Source organism: Salmo trutta, chromosome 16, assembly GCF_901001165.1.
Source record: "Salmo trutta chromosome 16, fSalTru1.1, whole genome shotgun sequence".
NCBI classification, from domain to species: Eukaryota; Metazoa; Chordata; class Actinopteri; order Salmoniformes; family Salmonidae; genus Salmo; species Salmo trutta.
The window spans coordinates 3,003,819-3,019,422 of record NC_042972.1 but is presented as its reverse complement, the minus strand read 5'-3'; the positions used below and the strand labels follow the sequence as shown (position 1 = coordinate 3,019,422).

General features: G+C 42.2%; 1 protein-coding gene across 17 annotated transcripts in view; it reads right to left on the bottom strand.

Annotated features, from left to right (window-relative positions):
* Window positions 1–15,604, bottom strand: part of pxk (PX domain containing serine/threonine kinase) — a 41,581-nt gene that overhangs the window by 21,802 nt on the left and 4,175 nt on the right. For 16 of the 17 annotated variants that reach the window (XM_029692763.1, XM_029692766.1, XM_029692764.1 and 13 more), the window contains exons 2-8: window positions 13,672–13,722; window positions 13,409–13,456; window positions 12,746–12,932; window positions 9,607–9,684; window positions 7,693–7,766; window positions 7,295–7,369; window positions 394–531 (exon numbers count right to left, since the gene is read on the bottom strand). In XM_029692763.1, the coding sequence (XP_029548623.1) occupies window positions 394–531; window positions 7,295–7,369; window positions 7,693–7,766; window positions 9,607–9,684; window positions 12,746–12,932; window positions 13,409–13,456; window positions 13,672–13,722 (651 nt within the window). The remainder of the gene's footprint in view (window positions 1–393; window positions 532–7,294; window positions 7,370–7,692; window positions 7,767–9,606; window positions 9,685–12,745; window positions 12,933–13,408; window positions 13,457–13,671; window positions 13,723–15,604) is intronic. The other variant, XM_029692778.1, reaches the window with a different exon arrangement.

Here is a 15,604-nt window from a genome sequence, read left to right as displayed (position 1 = left end):
CATGGTCAGATCAACCTGAGCAGCAGCACCATGGTCAGATCAACCTGAGCAGCAGCACCATGGTCAGTAAGCACGAAAGAGCGAGGTATTAGTTGAATTTGTCCAATAAGAAACGCTTGTTTTGTTTTTGTAGTTATGGTGTGTCCTAATGAACACAACCCAGCCTTGATGATATGTTTACCTGACATACGGGATCCCTCAGAGTGCCATTTTCCTGACATACGGGATCCCTCAGAGTGCCTTTTACCTGACATACGGGATCCCTCAGAGTGCCCTTTACCTGACATACGGGATCCCTCAGAGTGCCTTTTACCTTATTTCACCTTTATTTAACCAGGTAGGCAAGTTGAGAACAAGTTCTCATTTACAATTGCGACCTGGCCAAGACCTTATCTTACATATGAGATCCCTCAGAGTTCCCTTTACCTTACATATGAGATCCCTCAGAGTTCCTTTTTCGTTAAACATCCTGATGACCAGAGCAGACAACTCACTGGTGTTGGCGAACGTCACCGGGCAGATGTACGGATTCTGGAGAGGAGAAACAACACAACTCACTCAGCCATTTTGTCTGCCTCGGTTAGACAACATAACTCAGCCATTTTGTCTGCCTCAATTTGGAGAGAGTCTGCATCCCAAAAGGCACCCTATGTACAGTGGAGTCCCAAATGATTGACACCCTTGATAAAGATGAGCAAAAATAACTGATAAAATGAATAATTCAAATACTGAGCTATATTGTATGATCCCCAAAAATGTAGGAATTATTTTATTTAATAATAAACCAAATCTGTCTCCGAGACATGTTAACAAATAATATTTTTTCTCTCTCAAAAAGACGTCAAAATTATTGGCACCCCTAAATATTATTATAAATAAAGTAGTCGGTAGTGTAGTATTTGGTGCCATGTTCCTACCACGCAACGACTACATCAAGCTTGTGATTCTAGAAACATGTCGGATGCATTTTGCAGTTTGTTTTGGTTGCGCTTCAGATTATTTTATTTAATGGTAATAATGTAGTGTCATTTTGTAATTTGTATTTTTGTAAATAAGAATAGAATTTTTCTAAAAATGTTCTTCGTTAATGTGGACACTACCATGATTATGAATAATCCTGAATGAGTCGTGAATAATGACGAGTGAGAAAGTTAGGAGGGTCAAAGTTCATGCTAAACCCCCCATGTTATTGGTAATGGTGAAACTGCAAATGCATCCAACACATTTCTAGAATCACAAGCTTGATGTAGTTATTACGTGGTAGGAATACTACACTTTTGACTACTTTATTTATAAGAATCTTTAGGGATGCCAAGAATTTGACATCTATTTTTAAACAACTAAATAATATTACTTGTTGAACAAAATCTCCTTCTCTGAGCAATTATACTAGTATAAAATAATACAATTATCCCCTTTTCTGGGAGCATACAATATAGCTCAGTGTTTGAATTATTTTTATACAGTATGCTCATCTCAGCTCCCGAGTTGCGCAGCGGTCTAAGGCACTGTGCATCTCAGTGCAAGAGGCGTCACTACAGACCCTGGTTCGAATCCAGGCTGTATCACATCTGGCCGTGATTGGGAGTCCAATTAGCCCAGCGTCGTCCGGGTTTGGCCGGGGCAGGACCGTCATTGTAAATAAGAATTTGTTCTTAACTGACTTGCCTGGTTAAAAAGGTTACATTTAAAAACATGTAATTAAAATCTTTATCAAGGGTGTCAATAATTTGGGACCCCACTGTATTGCAGTACTTTTAACCAATAAGGTGCCATTGAGAACAAAGGCAGAAACTTACACAGTGAAGTATTAAACCCGAGTTAGCGTATTAACTGGCAATAACTCATGTTAACTAGGGGAGCATGAATGGAGGGGAGAAGAGATGTTCAGCTGACTAAACTCATGCTTAGCATGGATAATGTAACTGTGTTCCGTTGTGCTACAGACAGAGACAATGGTCCCACATGCCAACCTATTTTCAACATAGTGCACGACATAGGGCTCTGGTCAAAAGTAGGGCACTATATAGGGAATAGGGTTGCGTTAAGGACGCAACCGGAGAGAGACGGAAAACATTTTGTATTTGCACTGCGTTCAGTTCAGGCAGTCATGAGATTTTTTTCCCAAACCCTATTTCTCTTACGTTTACCCAAATGGCTCCCTATTCCCTATATAGTGCACTACTTTTCGCCAGGGCCCATAGGTAATAGGGTGCTATTTGGGATTCACCCTTAGGCTACAACCTATTGCTCCGGGAACTACAGAGAGAGAGCTTGAGAAAGGGTAAGGGTGGGGAAAAAGTCAAGAGAGTTATGGGTCACGTTATGAGGGAGAAAGTACATGATTTTCTTCTGGTCAGGTGGTTACATAGAAATGTAATCTAGCCCATATCAACTACTGTCCCATATTCTGACCCCACACTAGGTATTAAAATGTGTAATGGGAATATTTAAGATGAATACATTCATTTTCAATTAGGAGTAAGTAACCATGCTTAGCATATTGATGTTGTCGCTGTCTGTAATACACGTGATTTCCAGTGTTCTGTTTGACGCTCATTTGTAGGGGTTGATGGTCACTCCATTTCACAGTGAATGTTGATGGTCACTCCATTTCACAGTGAATGTTATGGAATGTTGTAGGGGTTGATGGTCACTCCATTTCACAGTGAATGTTATGGAATGTTGTAGGGGTTGATGGTCACTCCATTTCACAGTGAATGTTGATGGTCACTCCATTTCACAGTGAATGTTATGGAATGTTGTAGGGGTTGATGGTCACTCCATTTCACAGTGAATGTTATGGAATGTTGTAGGGGTTGATGGTCACTCCATTTCACAGTGAATGTTATGGAATGTTGTAGGGGTTGATGGTCACTCCATTTCACAGTGAATGTTGATGGTCACTCCATTTCACAGTGAATGTTATGGAATGTTGTAGGGGTTGATGGTCACTCCATTTCACAGTGAATGTTATGGAATGTTGTACGGGTTGATGGTCACTCCATTTCACAGTGAATGTTATGGTATGTTGTACGGGTTGATGGTCACTCCATTTCACAGTGAATGTTATGGAATGTTGTAGGGGTTGATGGTCACTCCATTTCACAGTGAATGTTATGGAATGTTGTAGGGGTTGATGGTCACTCCATTTCACAGTGAATGTTATGGAATGTTGTAGGGGTTGATGATCACTCCATTTCACAGTGAATGTTATGGAATGTTGTACGGGTTGATGGTCACTCCATTTCACAGTGAATGTTATGGAATGTTGTAGGGGTTGATGGTCACTCCATTTCACAGTGAATGTTATGGAATGTTGTACGGGTTGATGATCACTACATTTCAGTGAATGTTATGGAATGTTGTACGGGTTGATGATCACTACATTTCAGTGAATGTTATGGATTGTTGTTATGCGTGTTGATAGTGGTTGACGCCAGAATGGACACTTCATGCTATTGTATTATGTGTTTATAGAAAATGTTTGATTAGGGATATAAGGGCCTGCTGAGAGAAGTTAAGACTTTTCTCTCTCTGACTACAAATGTATGATCTTACGCCCTACTCTGAGGGGATTTGTTTTACTGGGGGAGCTCAGGTAATGTACGCCCTACTCGGTGGGGATACGTTTTACTGGGGGAGCTCAGGTAATGTACGCCCTACTCTGAGGGGATTTGTTTTACTGGGGGAGCTCAGGTAATGTACGCCCTACTCGGTGGGGATACGTTTTACTGGGGGAGCTCAGGTAATGTACGCCCTACTCTGAGGGGATTTGTTTTACTGGGGGAGCTCAGGTAATGTACGCCCTACTCGGTGGGGATACGTTTTACTGGGGGAGCTCAGGTAATGTACGCCCTACTCTGAGGGGATTTGTTTTACTGGGGGAGCTCAGGTAATGTACGCCCTACTCTGAGGGGATTCGTTTGATAATACTTCTCCCGTGTGAATCGTCATCCCTGTGTTTTGAGGGATTTTACGAAGTTTAACAGGAGCTGGGGCCCAGTTTGGGTAAGAACATGGAAACAAATTGATGCTTAAAACAAAAAGTGCTCTGTACGTTAGCCCGCAGACGAATGATCTGTTTTGTCACATATCAACTTTCCTTGTGCCGTACTTTTAAAAGACGAAGAAGGACAATATTGTCAATCCGTCAGTTAATTAAATGTCTGAAGGTTAAAGTTCATGGTTCTTATTAATATGCATTGTTATTCTGACTTTCTCCAAACTGAAGGTCATTAGGTCAATATTAGACTGTCCCTAGACATGTGAACTGAAGGTCATAAGGTCACTAATAGACTGTCCCTAGACATGTGAACTGAAGGTCATTAGGTCACTAATAGACTGTCCCTAGACATGTGAAGGTCATTAGGTCACTATTAGACTGTCCCTAGACATGTGAACCGAAGGTCATTAGGTCACTATTAGACTGTCCCTAGACATGTGAAGTGAAGGTCATTAGGTCACTAATAGACTGTCCCTAGACATGTGAACCGAAGGTCATTAGGTCACTAATAGACTGTCCCTAGACATGTGAACCGAAGGTCATTAGGTCACTATTAGACTGTCCCTAGACATGTGAACCGAAGGTCATTAGGTCACTATTAGACTGTCCCTAGACATGTGAAGTGAAGGTCATTAGGTCACTATTAGACTGTCCCTAGACATGTGAACCGAAGGTCATTAGGTCACTATTAGACTGTCCCTAGACATGTGAACCGAAGGTCATTAGGTCACTATTAGACTGTCCCTAGACATGTGAACCGAAGGTCATTAGGTCACAATTAGACTGTCCCTAGACATGTGAACTGAAGGTCATTAGGTCACTAATAGACTGTCCCTAGACATGTGAACTGAAGGTCATTAGGTCACTATTAGACTGTCCCTAGACATGTGAACCGAAGGTCATTAGGTCACTAATAGACTGTCCCTAGACATGTGAACTGAAGGTCATTAGGTCACTATTAGACTGTCCCTAGACATGTGAACTGAAGGTCATTAGGTCAAGACATGCCTAGAAGAGCTTCCTGACTTCTGTCATAACAGTCCAAAATATTACAGGGGCAGTTTGGTTAAAACTAAATCACGTCCGAATCGTCCACTGGAAAAAACGGATATGCTGTATTTAATATTTACATAACCGACGTACTATAGTAACACTAGTCCCGTGTGGATAGAGTTATAGTCCCCCTAAAGCAGACCTTTGACATGCTGAAGAGCTGTGTTATTGTGGTCTGTACAGATCCAATAGACAGGGACACTGTGCCTTGTTTAGGGCTCCTCCAAGATTCAGTGACCTTGTCGGCAGAACATTTACATTTTAGTCATTTAGCAGACGCTCTTATCCAGAGCGACTTACAGTAGTGAATGCATACATTTCATGCATGTATTATTATACATTTTTTTATTATTTTATTTAAAAAAATAATTCGTACAGTTGTTCTGAAAGTAGTTACCGGGGCTTTCTCTAGGAAGGTCTGCTACCTTGTTAGCAGAACAGCTGTTCCTGATAGTGGTGACCAGGGCTTTCTCTAGGAAGGTCTGCTACCTTGTTAGCAGAACAGCTGTTCCTGATAGTGGTGACCAGGGCTTTCTCTAGGAAGGTCTGCTACCTTGTTAGCAGAACAGCTGTTCCTGATAGTGGTGACCGGGGCTTTCTCTAGGAAGATCTGCTACCTTGTTAGCAGAACAGCTGTTCCTGATAGTGGTGACCAGGGCTTTCTCTAGGAAGGTCTGCTACCTTGTTAGCAGAACAGCTGTTCCTGATAGTGGTGACCGGGGCTTTCTCTAGGAAGGTCTGCTACCTTGTTAGCAGAACAGCTGTTCCTGATAGTGGTGACCGGGGCTTTCTCTAGGAAGGTCTGCTACCTTGTTAGCAGAACAGTTCTGATAGTGGTGACCGGGGCTTTCTCTTTCTCTCCTTGTTGCAACTTGAATTAAACCAGATAGATTTTTGATTGACTTTATCAACGACTGTTCTCCTTTTGGTTTCACCTCGATATTCCCTTATATTAATCTGATCACAATCATCTGATCATAGTTTGGTTGATTTTGTGATACCAGCCCAGTACTGTCCAAAACAACAGATAAAAGGCCTATACATTAAACAGGTTTGTTTAGTAAATCGAGATAGACTAAGTGTTGTTTTATCTCTAAGGTCGTGTCAATAGACAACAGATCAATAAAGGGCACAACAGTCTGTATCGACTAGGGTTGCAAAATGCCGGAAACTTTCACTTTGACACTGTTATCTACGACTGAGGGTAGAGGTACTAAGAGGCAGCCCTACGGGCCATGGTTAAAAGTAGTGCACTATAAAAAAATAAAATAATAATCGGGAATAGGGTGCCGTTTGGAACGCTGCCGCAGTACAGTGGTAAGCAGACTACGATGGTTACATTCCTGTGGGGAAGCATATTAAATCTGGGCAACAGGATTGTATCCAAATAAGGAATACATCAGATCAGCTGATTCTGGCAGTCAGGGGGCAGGCAGTTTATTCCGGGCAGTCAGTTTATTCCGGGCAGTCAGGGGGCAGTCAGTTTATTCCCGGCAGTCAGTTTATTCCCGGCAGTCAGTTTATTCCGGGCAGTCAGTTTATTCCGGGCAGTCAGTTTATTCCGGGCAGTCAGGGGGCAGTCAGTTTATTCCCGGCAGTCAGGGGGCAGTCAGTTTATTCCCGGCAGTCAGTTTATTCCCGGCAGTCAGTTTATTCCGGGCAGTCAGTTTATTCCGGGCAGTCAGTTTATTCCGGGCAGTCAGGGGGCAGTCAGTTTATTCCCGGCAGTCAGGGGGCAGTCAGTTTATTCCCGGCAGTCAGGGGGCAGTCAGTTTATTCCCGGCAGTCAGGGGGCAGTCAGTTTATTCCCGGCAGTCAGTTTATTCCCGGCAGTCAGTTTATTCCCGGCAGTCAGTTTATTCCCGGCAGTCAGGGGGCAGTCAGTTTATTCCCGGCAGTCAGTTTATTCCCGGCAGTCAGTTTATTCCCGGCAGTCAGTTTATTCCCGGCAGTCAGTTTATTCCCGGCAGTCAGTTTATTCCCGGCAGTCAGTTTATTCCCGGCAGTCAGTTTATTCCCGGCAGTCAGGGGGCAGTCAGTTTATTCCCGGCAGTCAGGGGGCAGTCAGTTTATTCCCGGCAGTCAGTTTATTCCCGGCAGTCAGTGTACTGTGAGGCCTCTTTTCAGAGAATATTCCCACAGACAGCATTGGTAGGAGCTAGATGATACATACATACTGACAGTGGGTAGAAGAAATCTCCTATCCACAAATCTATTTTCAACGAGTATACGTACAGTGAGGCTGGGTAGGAGCTTCATGGTCGACTGAAGATCTTTGTCTGACAGGAATTTATCTGGACCCAAGTCAACCTGTGCAGCAAGAAAACCACATAAACTTAACACATACTTTACCAGCCAAAAACCTTCAGGTGATACGAACACAATACAGGATAGAATTAGTTTAGAACAATTGTCTGTCGCTAGCAAGTGAAAACCAGTCAGCGCCTGGCCCAAGACTAGTTGTACCTACAGTATAAAACAGCTTTTGATTCTACCTCTCTGTACCTTCGCATTGTAAAGCAGATATAAGATGACAATGAAGTTCTAAAATCATTTATTAAAGTAGCAATAACAACAGTAAACAGCAAATAGCAACAGTAAATAACAACAGTAAATAGCAACAGTAGACTTACCCAACTCAACACTTGACGTTCCTTGGGTTGTTCTTTGTTTTTGATTAAGAAATATTTCTTCCGTATCCTCCACCCTGAAAGGTTATAAAAAAAAAAAACATGTTCATTTTAATATCACATTTTCCTGATTAACAATCCACTTACAGCTTTATCGGAGTCACAATGGTAAGTTCCATGGTCAACAGAGTTGGTGCCTAACCAATCAATTTAGAGGGAAAGGAGGGGGGATACTTAGTTGTACAACTGAATGTATTCAACTGAAATGTGTCTTCCTCATTTAACTCAACCCCTCTGAACCAGAGAGGGGCGGCCGGGGGGCTGCCTTAAAATCGACATCCACGTCTTCGGGCGCCCGGGGATTTAGTCCACTTAATTATGAAATCAATTCATCTCGCTTTATTTACAAAAGCACTTGAAGGCCATCAGAGTTATGAAAAAGCACTTGAAGGTGTTCTGCCCATACTAATAGTAAGCATCAGGCGTGTCATTCCCATGTTAGAGCAGTAACGTGACAATAACATGTTCCCTTTTTTCCCCCTCCTGAAGCAGCGGAGAAAACAACAGACACAACAGACATCCATGTGACACGGCGGGCATTTTATATCTCCTGCCACTTTTATAAAATCACTCCTGATAAGAATACTGAGGCTTCTTAATAATTTTTAATTCTATAAAAATCGCTACAATGTTATTATACAGCCTTAATAGGATATTTAGCGCTTTATCACCATGTTATTACAGCCTTATTATAATGCTATTGTCTGTATTATGTTATTACAGCCATATTATAATGCTATCATGTCTGTATTAAGTTATTACAACATTACTTATTGCTGCTAGTTTTATTGACTTGGCCAAAGCTTTTGATACGGTAGACTGTTCCATTCTTGTGGGCCGGCTAAGGAGTATTGGTGTCTCTGAGGAGTCTTTGGCCTGGTTTGATAACTACCTCTGTCAATGAGTGCAGTGTATAAAGTCAGAACATCTGTTGTCTCAGCCACTGAATGTCACCAAGGGAGTACCCCCAGGCTCGATCCTAGGCCCCACGCTCTTCTCAATTTACATCAACATAGCTCAGGCAGTAGGAATCTCGCTCATCCATTTATATGCAGATGATATAGTCTCATACTCGAGTGGCTAGATGATCTTCACCATTCGGCCATCAGATGTGCAACCAATGCTCCTTATAGGACACATCACTGCACTCTATACTCCTCTGTAAACTGGTCGTCTCTGTTTACCAATCGCAAGACCCACTGGTTGATGCTTATTTATAAAACCCTCTTAGGCCTCACTCCCCCCTATCTGAGATATCTACTGCAGCCCTCATCCTCCACATACAACACCCGTTCTGCCAGCCACATTCTGTTAAAGGTCCCCAAAGCACACACATCCCTGGGTCGCTCCTCTTTTCAGTTCGCTGCAGCTCGTTCCAAACACTCTAACTGGACAGTTTTATCTCCATCTCTTCATTCAAAGACTCAATCATAGACACTCTTACTGACAGTTGTGGCTGCTTTGCGTGATGTATTGTTGTCGCTACCTTCTTGCCCTTTGTGCTGTTGTCTGTGCCCAATAATGTTTGTACCATGTTACGCTGCAGCCATGTTGTGTTTCTACCATGTTGTGTTGCTACCATGTTGTGTTGCTACCATGTTGTGTTGCTACCATGTTGTGTTGCTACCATGTTGTCATGTGTTGTTGCTGCCATGCAACGTTGTCTTAGGTCTCTTTATGTAGTCTCTCTCGTCGTGATGTGTGTTTTGTCCTATATTTAAATTTGTATGCAAGTCCCCGTCTCCGCAGGAGGCCTTTTTCCTTTTGATTACCCATCATTGTAAATAAGAATTTGTTCTTAACTGACTTGCTTAGTTAAATAAAAAGATTAAATAAAATAAATCATTAAAAACTTACCAATGTCTTTCAAAGGCTCCACCACCTCCCACTTCGGATCCGACCTGAAGAACATGGACACCTGCTGTAAGGCGATTTCTGTAGAGGAGAAGATGAGACTCTGTGTAACAACCTTCCATATAAAACAACAATCACCCAATTTATCAACTCAAAATATATACCACTACCGTTCAAAAGTTTGGGGTCACTTAGAAATGTCCTTGTTTTTTAAAGAAAAGCAACAACAAACAAAAAAAAGTGTCCACCAGGCCTACTGTACATCCCACTGTAGAAGTGACCAGGCCCACTGTACATCCCACTGTAGAAGTGACCAGGCCCACTGTACATCCCACTGTAGAAGTGACCAGGCCTACTGTACACCTCACTGTAGAAGTGACCAGGCCTACTGTACATCCCACTGTAGAAGTGACCAGGCCCACTGTACATCCCACTGTAGAAGTGACCAGGCCCACTGTACATCCCACTGTAGAAGTGACCAGGCCTACTGTACATCCCACTGTAGAAGTGACCAGGCCTACTGTACATCCCACTGTAGAAGTGACCAGGCCCACTGTACATCCCACTGTAGAAGTGACCAGGCCCACTGTACATCCCACTGTAGAAGTGACCAGGCCTACTGTACACCTCACTGTAGAAATGACCAGGCCTACTGTACACCCCACTGTAGAAATGACCAGGCCTACTGTACATCCCACTGTAGAAGTGACCAGGCCTACTGTACATCCCACTGTAGAAGTGACCAGGCCTACTGTACACCTCACTGTAGAAGTGACCAGGCCTACTGTACACCTCACTGTAGAAATGACCAGGCCTACTGTACATCCTACTGTAGAAATGACCAGGCCTACTGTACATCCCACTGTAGAAATGACCAGGCCTACTGTACATCCCACTGTAGAAATGACCAGGCCTACTGTACATCCTACTGTAGAAATGATCAGGCCTACTGTACATCCCACTGTAGAAATGACCAGGCCTACTGTACATCCCACTGTAGAAGTGACCAGGCCTACTGTACATCTCACTGTAGAAATTATTGTTGAAAACTAGTGTAGGCTGGAACTGTTGCTGTTAAAAATGCAATAATAATTGTTATTGTTAACTGGAATAAACTGGATTGAAGCAAGATGCTTTTTTGAGGTCAACCCACTCTCACAGTTCTGGGTTGTTCCATCTACAACAGGAAGTGGTCTCCTGCCTGACTGAGAACCCACTCACACAGTTCTGGGTTGTTCCATCTACAACAGGAAGTGGTCTCCTGCCTGACTGAGAACCCACTCACACAGTTCTGGGTTGTTCCATCTACAACAGGAAGTGGTCTCCTGCCTGACTGAGAAAGCAGTAGACATTCTGGTCCAGTTTGGCACCACGTACCCATGTGAGTCAGGGTTCTCAACTCTGAGATACTTTAAAAAAACAAGTACAGAAACAGTTTCAAGGCTGAGCATCACCTCAGTGTTACAATGTCAAAAACGGAGCCCAGAATAGACATGCTCTCATTAGGACTGTGTGTGTGTGTGTGTGTGTGTGTGTGTGTGTGTGTGTGTTTGTTTTCTGGTCTACATCTGTGTGATTTGATCAATCAGTTTATTCCAGTTCAGAATAAAAACATATGTATTGTATTTTAACAGCAACAGTTCCAACCTAGACTTTATTTTAACAATTTCTACAGTAATATGTACAGTAAGCCGGATCATTTCTACAGTAATATGTACAGTAAGCCTGATCATTTCTACAGTAATATGTACAGTAAGCCTGATCATTTCTACAGTAATATGTACAGTAAGCCTGATCATTTCTACAGTAATATGTACAGTAAGCCTGATCATTTCTACGGTGAGATGTACAGTAAGCCTGATCATTTTTCATCAGTACGGTTAATTAGGGTTGAACTATCAAAAAGCCTGTGTGTGTGTTCTGTTATTCATCTGTGTGATGTGATCAGTTTTTTTCCAGTTCAGAATGAAAATGATTTATTGTATTTTAACAGCAACAGTCCAAACCTAGACAGATATGTAAGAGTGTTTTTAATGGGGGATAATAAACATGAATAGATATTTAATTTCATTGTTATTTGTTTTTGTCTATATTGCATTTGTTTTAGGCATACGGGCAATGAAATGTACAGATCTTTATGTATAGTTGCATATTTTCCTCAGTTTGGGTCCCAGGAAAACAGAATTTATCATTTGGGTCCCAGGCTGAAAAAGTTTAAGAACCACTGTGTTAGCTAATCCAAGTTTATCATTTTAAAAAGGCAAATTGATCATTAGAAAACCGTTTTGCAATTAAGTTAGCACAGCTGAAACCTGTTGTTCTGATTAAAGAAGCAATAAAACTGGACTAGTTGAGTATCTGGAGCATCAGCATTTGTGGGTTCAATTACAGGCTGAAAATGGCCAGAAACAAAGAAGTTTCTTCTCAAACTCGTCAGTCTATTCTTGTTCTGAGAAATTAAGGCTATTCCATGCGAGAAATTGTCAAGAAACTGAAAATCTCATACAACGCTGTGTACTACTCCCTTCACAGAACAGCACAAACTGGCTCTAACCAGAATAGAAAGAGTAGTGGGAGGCCCCGGTGCACAACTAAGCAAGAGAACAAGTACATTAAAGTGTCTAGTTTGAGAAACAGACGCCTCACAAGTCCTCAACTGGTAGCTTCATTAAATAGTACCCATAAAACACCAGTCTCAACGTCAACAGTGAAGAGGCGACTCCGGGATGCTGGCCTTCAAGGCAGAGTTCCTCTGTCCAGTGTCTGTGTTCTTTTGCCCATCTTAATCCTTTCTTTTTATTGGCCAGTCTGAGATATGGCTTTTTCTTTGCAACTCTGCCTAAAAGGCCAGCATCCCAGAGTCTTCCTCTTCATTGTTGACGTTGCGACTGATGTTTTGCCGGTACTATTAAAATATGAATTACCATATTCTAAAATTAGATTTCTGTTATTCTAAGCACCGTGGGTGGACGCTCTAATCAGGTTACACACCCAAATGGATATGGGTGCGGTACATTTCTCAAATGTCCGGTAAATTAAAAAAATGCTGCCGGTCTTATGTCCAACACCAAATTTTCCTAACTGAAACCCTGTATCACACCCATGTTATACACGCACACCTCAACCCTAACAGTTCACACACCTGTGTAGTTGGCAGAGTAATTGTTGGTGTCCAGAAACTTCTTGACCAGTTGACAGGTGGCTAGGATGTGATGCTGGGTAATAAAGTCTAGGTAGACCTGTAGTCCTCTCTGTCTCTCTGCTATGAACTCCCTGTCCATGTTACCTAGCAACTTCTTAGGTGGTAGAGGCAGGCTGACGCCAGAGACCTGCGGGAAGAGGTTGGATAGAGGGATGGGGGGGGGGGGGTTAGCAAGAGGGAGAGAGAGAATGAGTGGGGGAGAGCGAAAGAATGAGTGGGGGAGAGCGAGAGAGAATGAGTGGGGGAGAGCGAGAGAGAATGAGTGGGAGAGAAAATGAGAGAGAGATAGATAAAGAATGAGTTGACACACAGGAATGTAGGGTTCACAGAATGAATAATCGTCAGGAAATGAGCTTGTAAAACCTCAGCAGAAACCTCAGCTTCCTTTTAACGGCGGCTTCTCAAAAATGTGTAACGACCACCAAAAGAAAAGTCAGTATGAACACATCACGTTCATAAAAACACAAGGTTTGCTTCCCAAATGGCACCCCATTCCCATAGGGTGCTGGTCCAAAGTAGTGAGCTATGTAGGGAATAGGGTGCCATTTGGGACGCAGACAGATGTAGTGCGGGAAAAGGCCCTTGTGACCTTTTTGTACTTACCAACAAACTGCTATTCAGCATATCAAAGTCGCTGTATCGCTTTATGACCTGCAACAATAAGAAACAGGTTGTATTGTGGGAAAAAAACAACCAAAGGCTTCTTTGAGGTTGAGAGAGCTCAGTTAAAAAAAGGTAAAAATTGATTTCTAATCTTATTTACAGTACATGAAGATGTTTTATGTTGAAGAAGAAAAAGTATAATTGAGGCAGATAGTTGAGGTAAGGTTGAGGTTTAAGTAGGCTAAACATAGATTCTTATTTACCTGCCAACTGTTTTCTGTAGACACACCCCTCTGTACTCGGATTATGTATTCCTGGACAGGAAATGAAAAAAGGGAGGGGATATATATATATATATATATATACACACACACACACACACACACACACACACACATATATACATACATATACACACACACATATACATACACACGATAGTTCAAGTCAGAAATGTACATACACCTTAGCCAAATACATTTAAACTCAGTTTTTCACAATTCCTGACATTTAATCCTAGTAAAAATTCCCTGTCTTAGGTCAGTTAGGATCACCACTTTATTTTAAGAATGTGAAATGTCAGAATAATAGTAGAGAAAGAATTATTTCTTTCCTTCTTTCTTTCTTTCTTTCATCACATTCCCAGTGGGTCAGAAGTTTACATACACTCAATTAGTATTTGGTAGCATTGCCTTTAAATTGTTCAACTTGGGTCAAATGTTTCAGGTAGCCTTCCACAAGCTTCCCACAATATGGTCGGTGAATTTTGGCACATTCCTCCTGACAGAGCTGGTGTAACTGAGTCAGGTTTCTAGGCCTCCTTGCTCACACACACTTTTTCAGTTCTGCCCACAAATTTTCTATAGGATAGAGGTCAGGGCTTTGTGATGGCCACTCCAATACCTTGACTTTGTTGTCCTTAAGCCATTTTGCCACAACTTTGGAAGTATGCTTGGGGTCATTGTCCATTTGGAAGACCCATTTGCGACCAAGCTTTAACTTCCTGACTGAAGTGCACCAGTCCCTCCTGCAGCAAAGCACCCCCACAACATGATGCTGCCACCCCCGTGCTTCACGGTTGGGATGGCGTTCTTCGGCTTGCAAGCCTCCCCCTTTTTCCTACAAACATAATGATGGTCATTACGGCCAAACAGTTCTATTTTTGTTTCATCAGACCAGAGGACATTTCTCCAAAAAGTATGATATTTGTCTCCATGTGCAGTTTCAAACCGTAGCCTGGCTTTTTTATGGTGGTTTTGGAACAGTGGCTTCTTCCTTGCTGAGCGGCCTTTCAGATTGTGTCGATATAGGACTCGTTTTACTGTGGATATAGATACTTTTGTACCCGTTTCCTCCAGCATCTTCACAAGGTCCTTTGCTGTTGTTCTGGGATTGATTTGCAATTTTCGCACCAAAGTACATTCATCTCTAGGAGACAGAACACATCTCCTTCCTGAGCGGTATGACGGCTGCGTGGTCCCATGGTGTTTATTCTTGCGTACTATTGTTCATACAGATGAACGTGGTACCTTCAGGTGTTTGGAAATTGCTCCCAAGGATGAACCAGACTTGTGGAGGTCGACAATTTTTTTCCTGAGATTTTGGCTGATTTCTTTTGATTTTCCCATGATGTCAAGCAAAGAGGCACTGAGTTTGAAGGGAGGCCTTGAAATACATCTACAGGTACACCTCCAATTGACTCAAATGATGTCAATTAGCCTATCAGAAGCTTCTAAAGCCATGACATCATTTTCTGGAATTTTCCAAGCTGTTTAAAGGCACAGTCAACTTAGTGTATGCAAACTTCTGACCCACTGGAATTGTTATACAGTGAATTATAAGTGAAATAATCTGTCTGTAAACAATTGTTGGAAAAATGACTTGTGTCATACACAAAGTAGATGTCCTAACCGACTTGGCAAAACTATAGTTTGTTAACAAGAAATGTGTGGAGTGGTTGAAAAACGAGTTTTAATGACTCCAGCGTAAGTGTATGTAAACTTCCCACTTCAACTGTGTATATATACACACACAGAGCTCCAACAGTACTGGGACAGTGACACACGAGTTATTGTTTTGGCTCTGTACGCCAGCACAAATATCATACCCCCAAGACATGCTAACCTCTCACCATTACAATAACAGGGGAGATTAGCATTGTTGGGGGTAGTATGATATTTGTGCGTCTCTAACTTT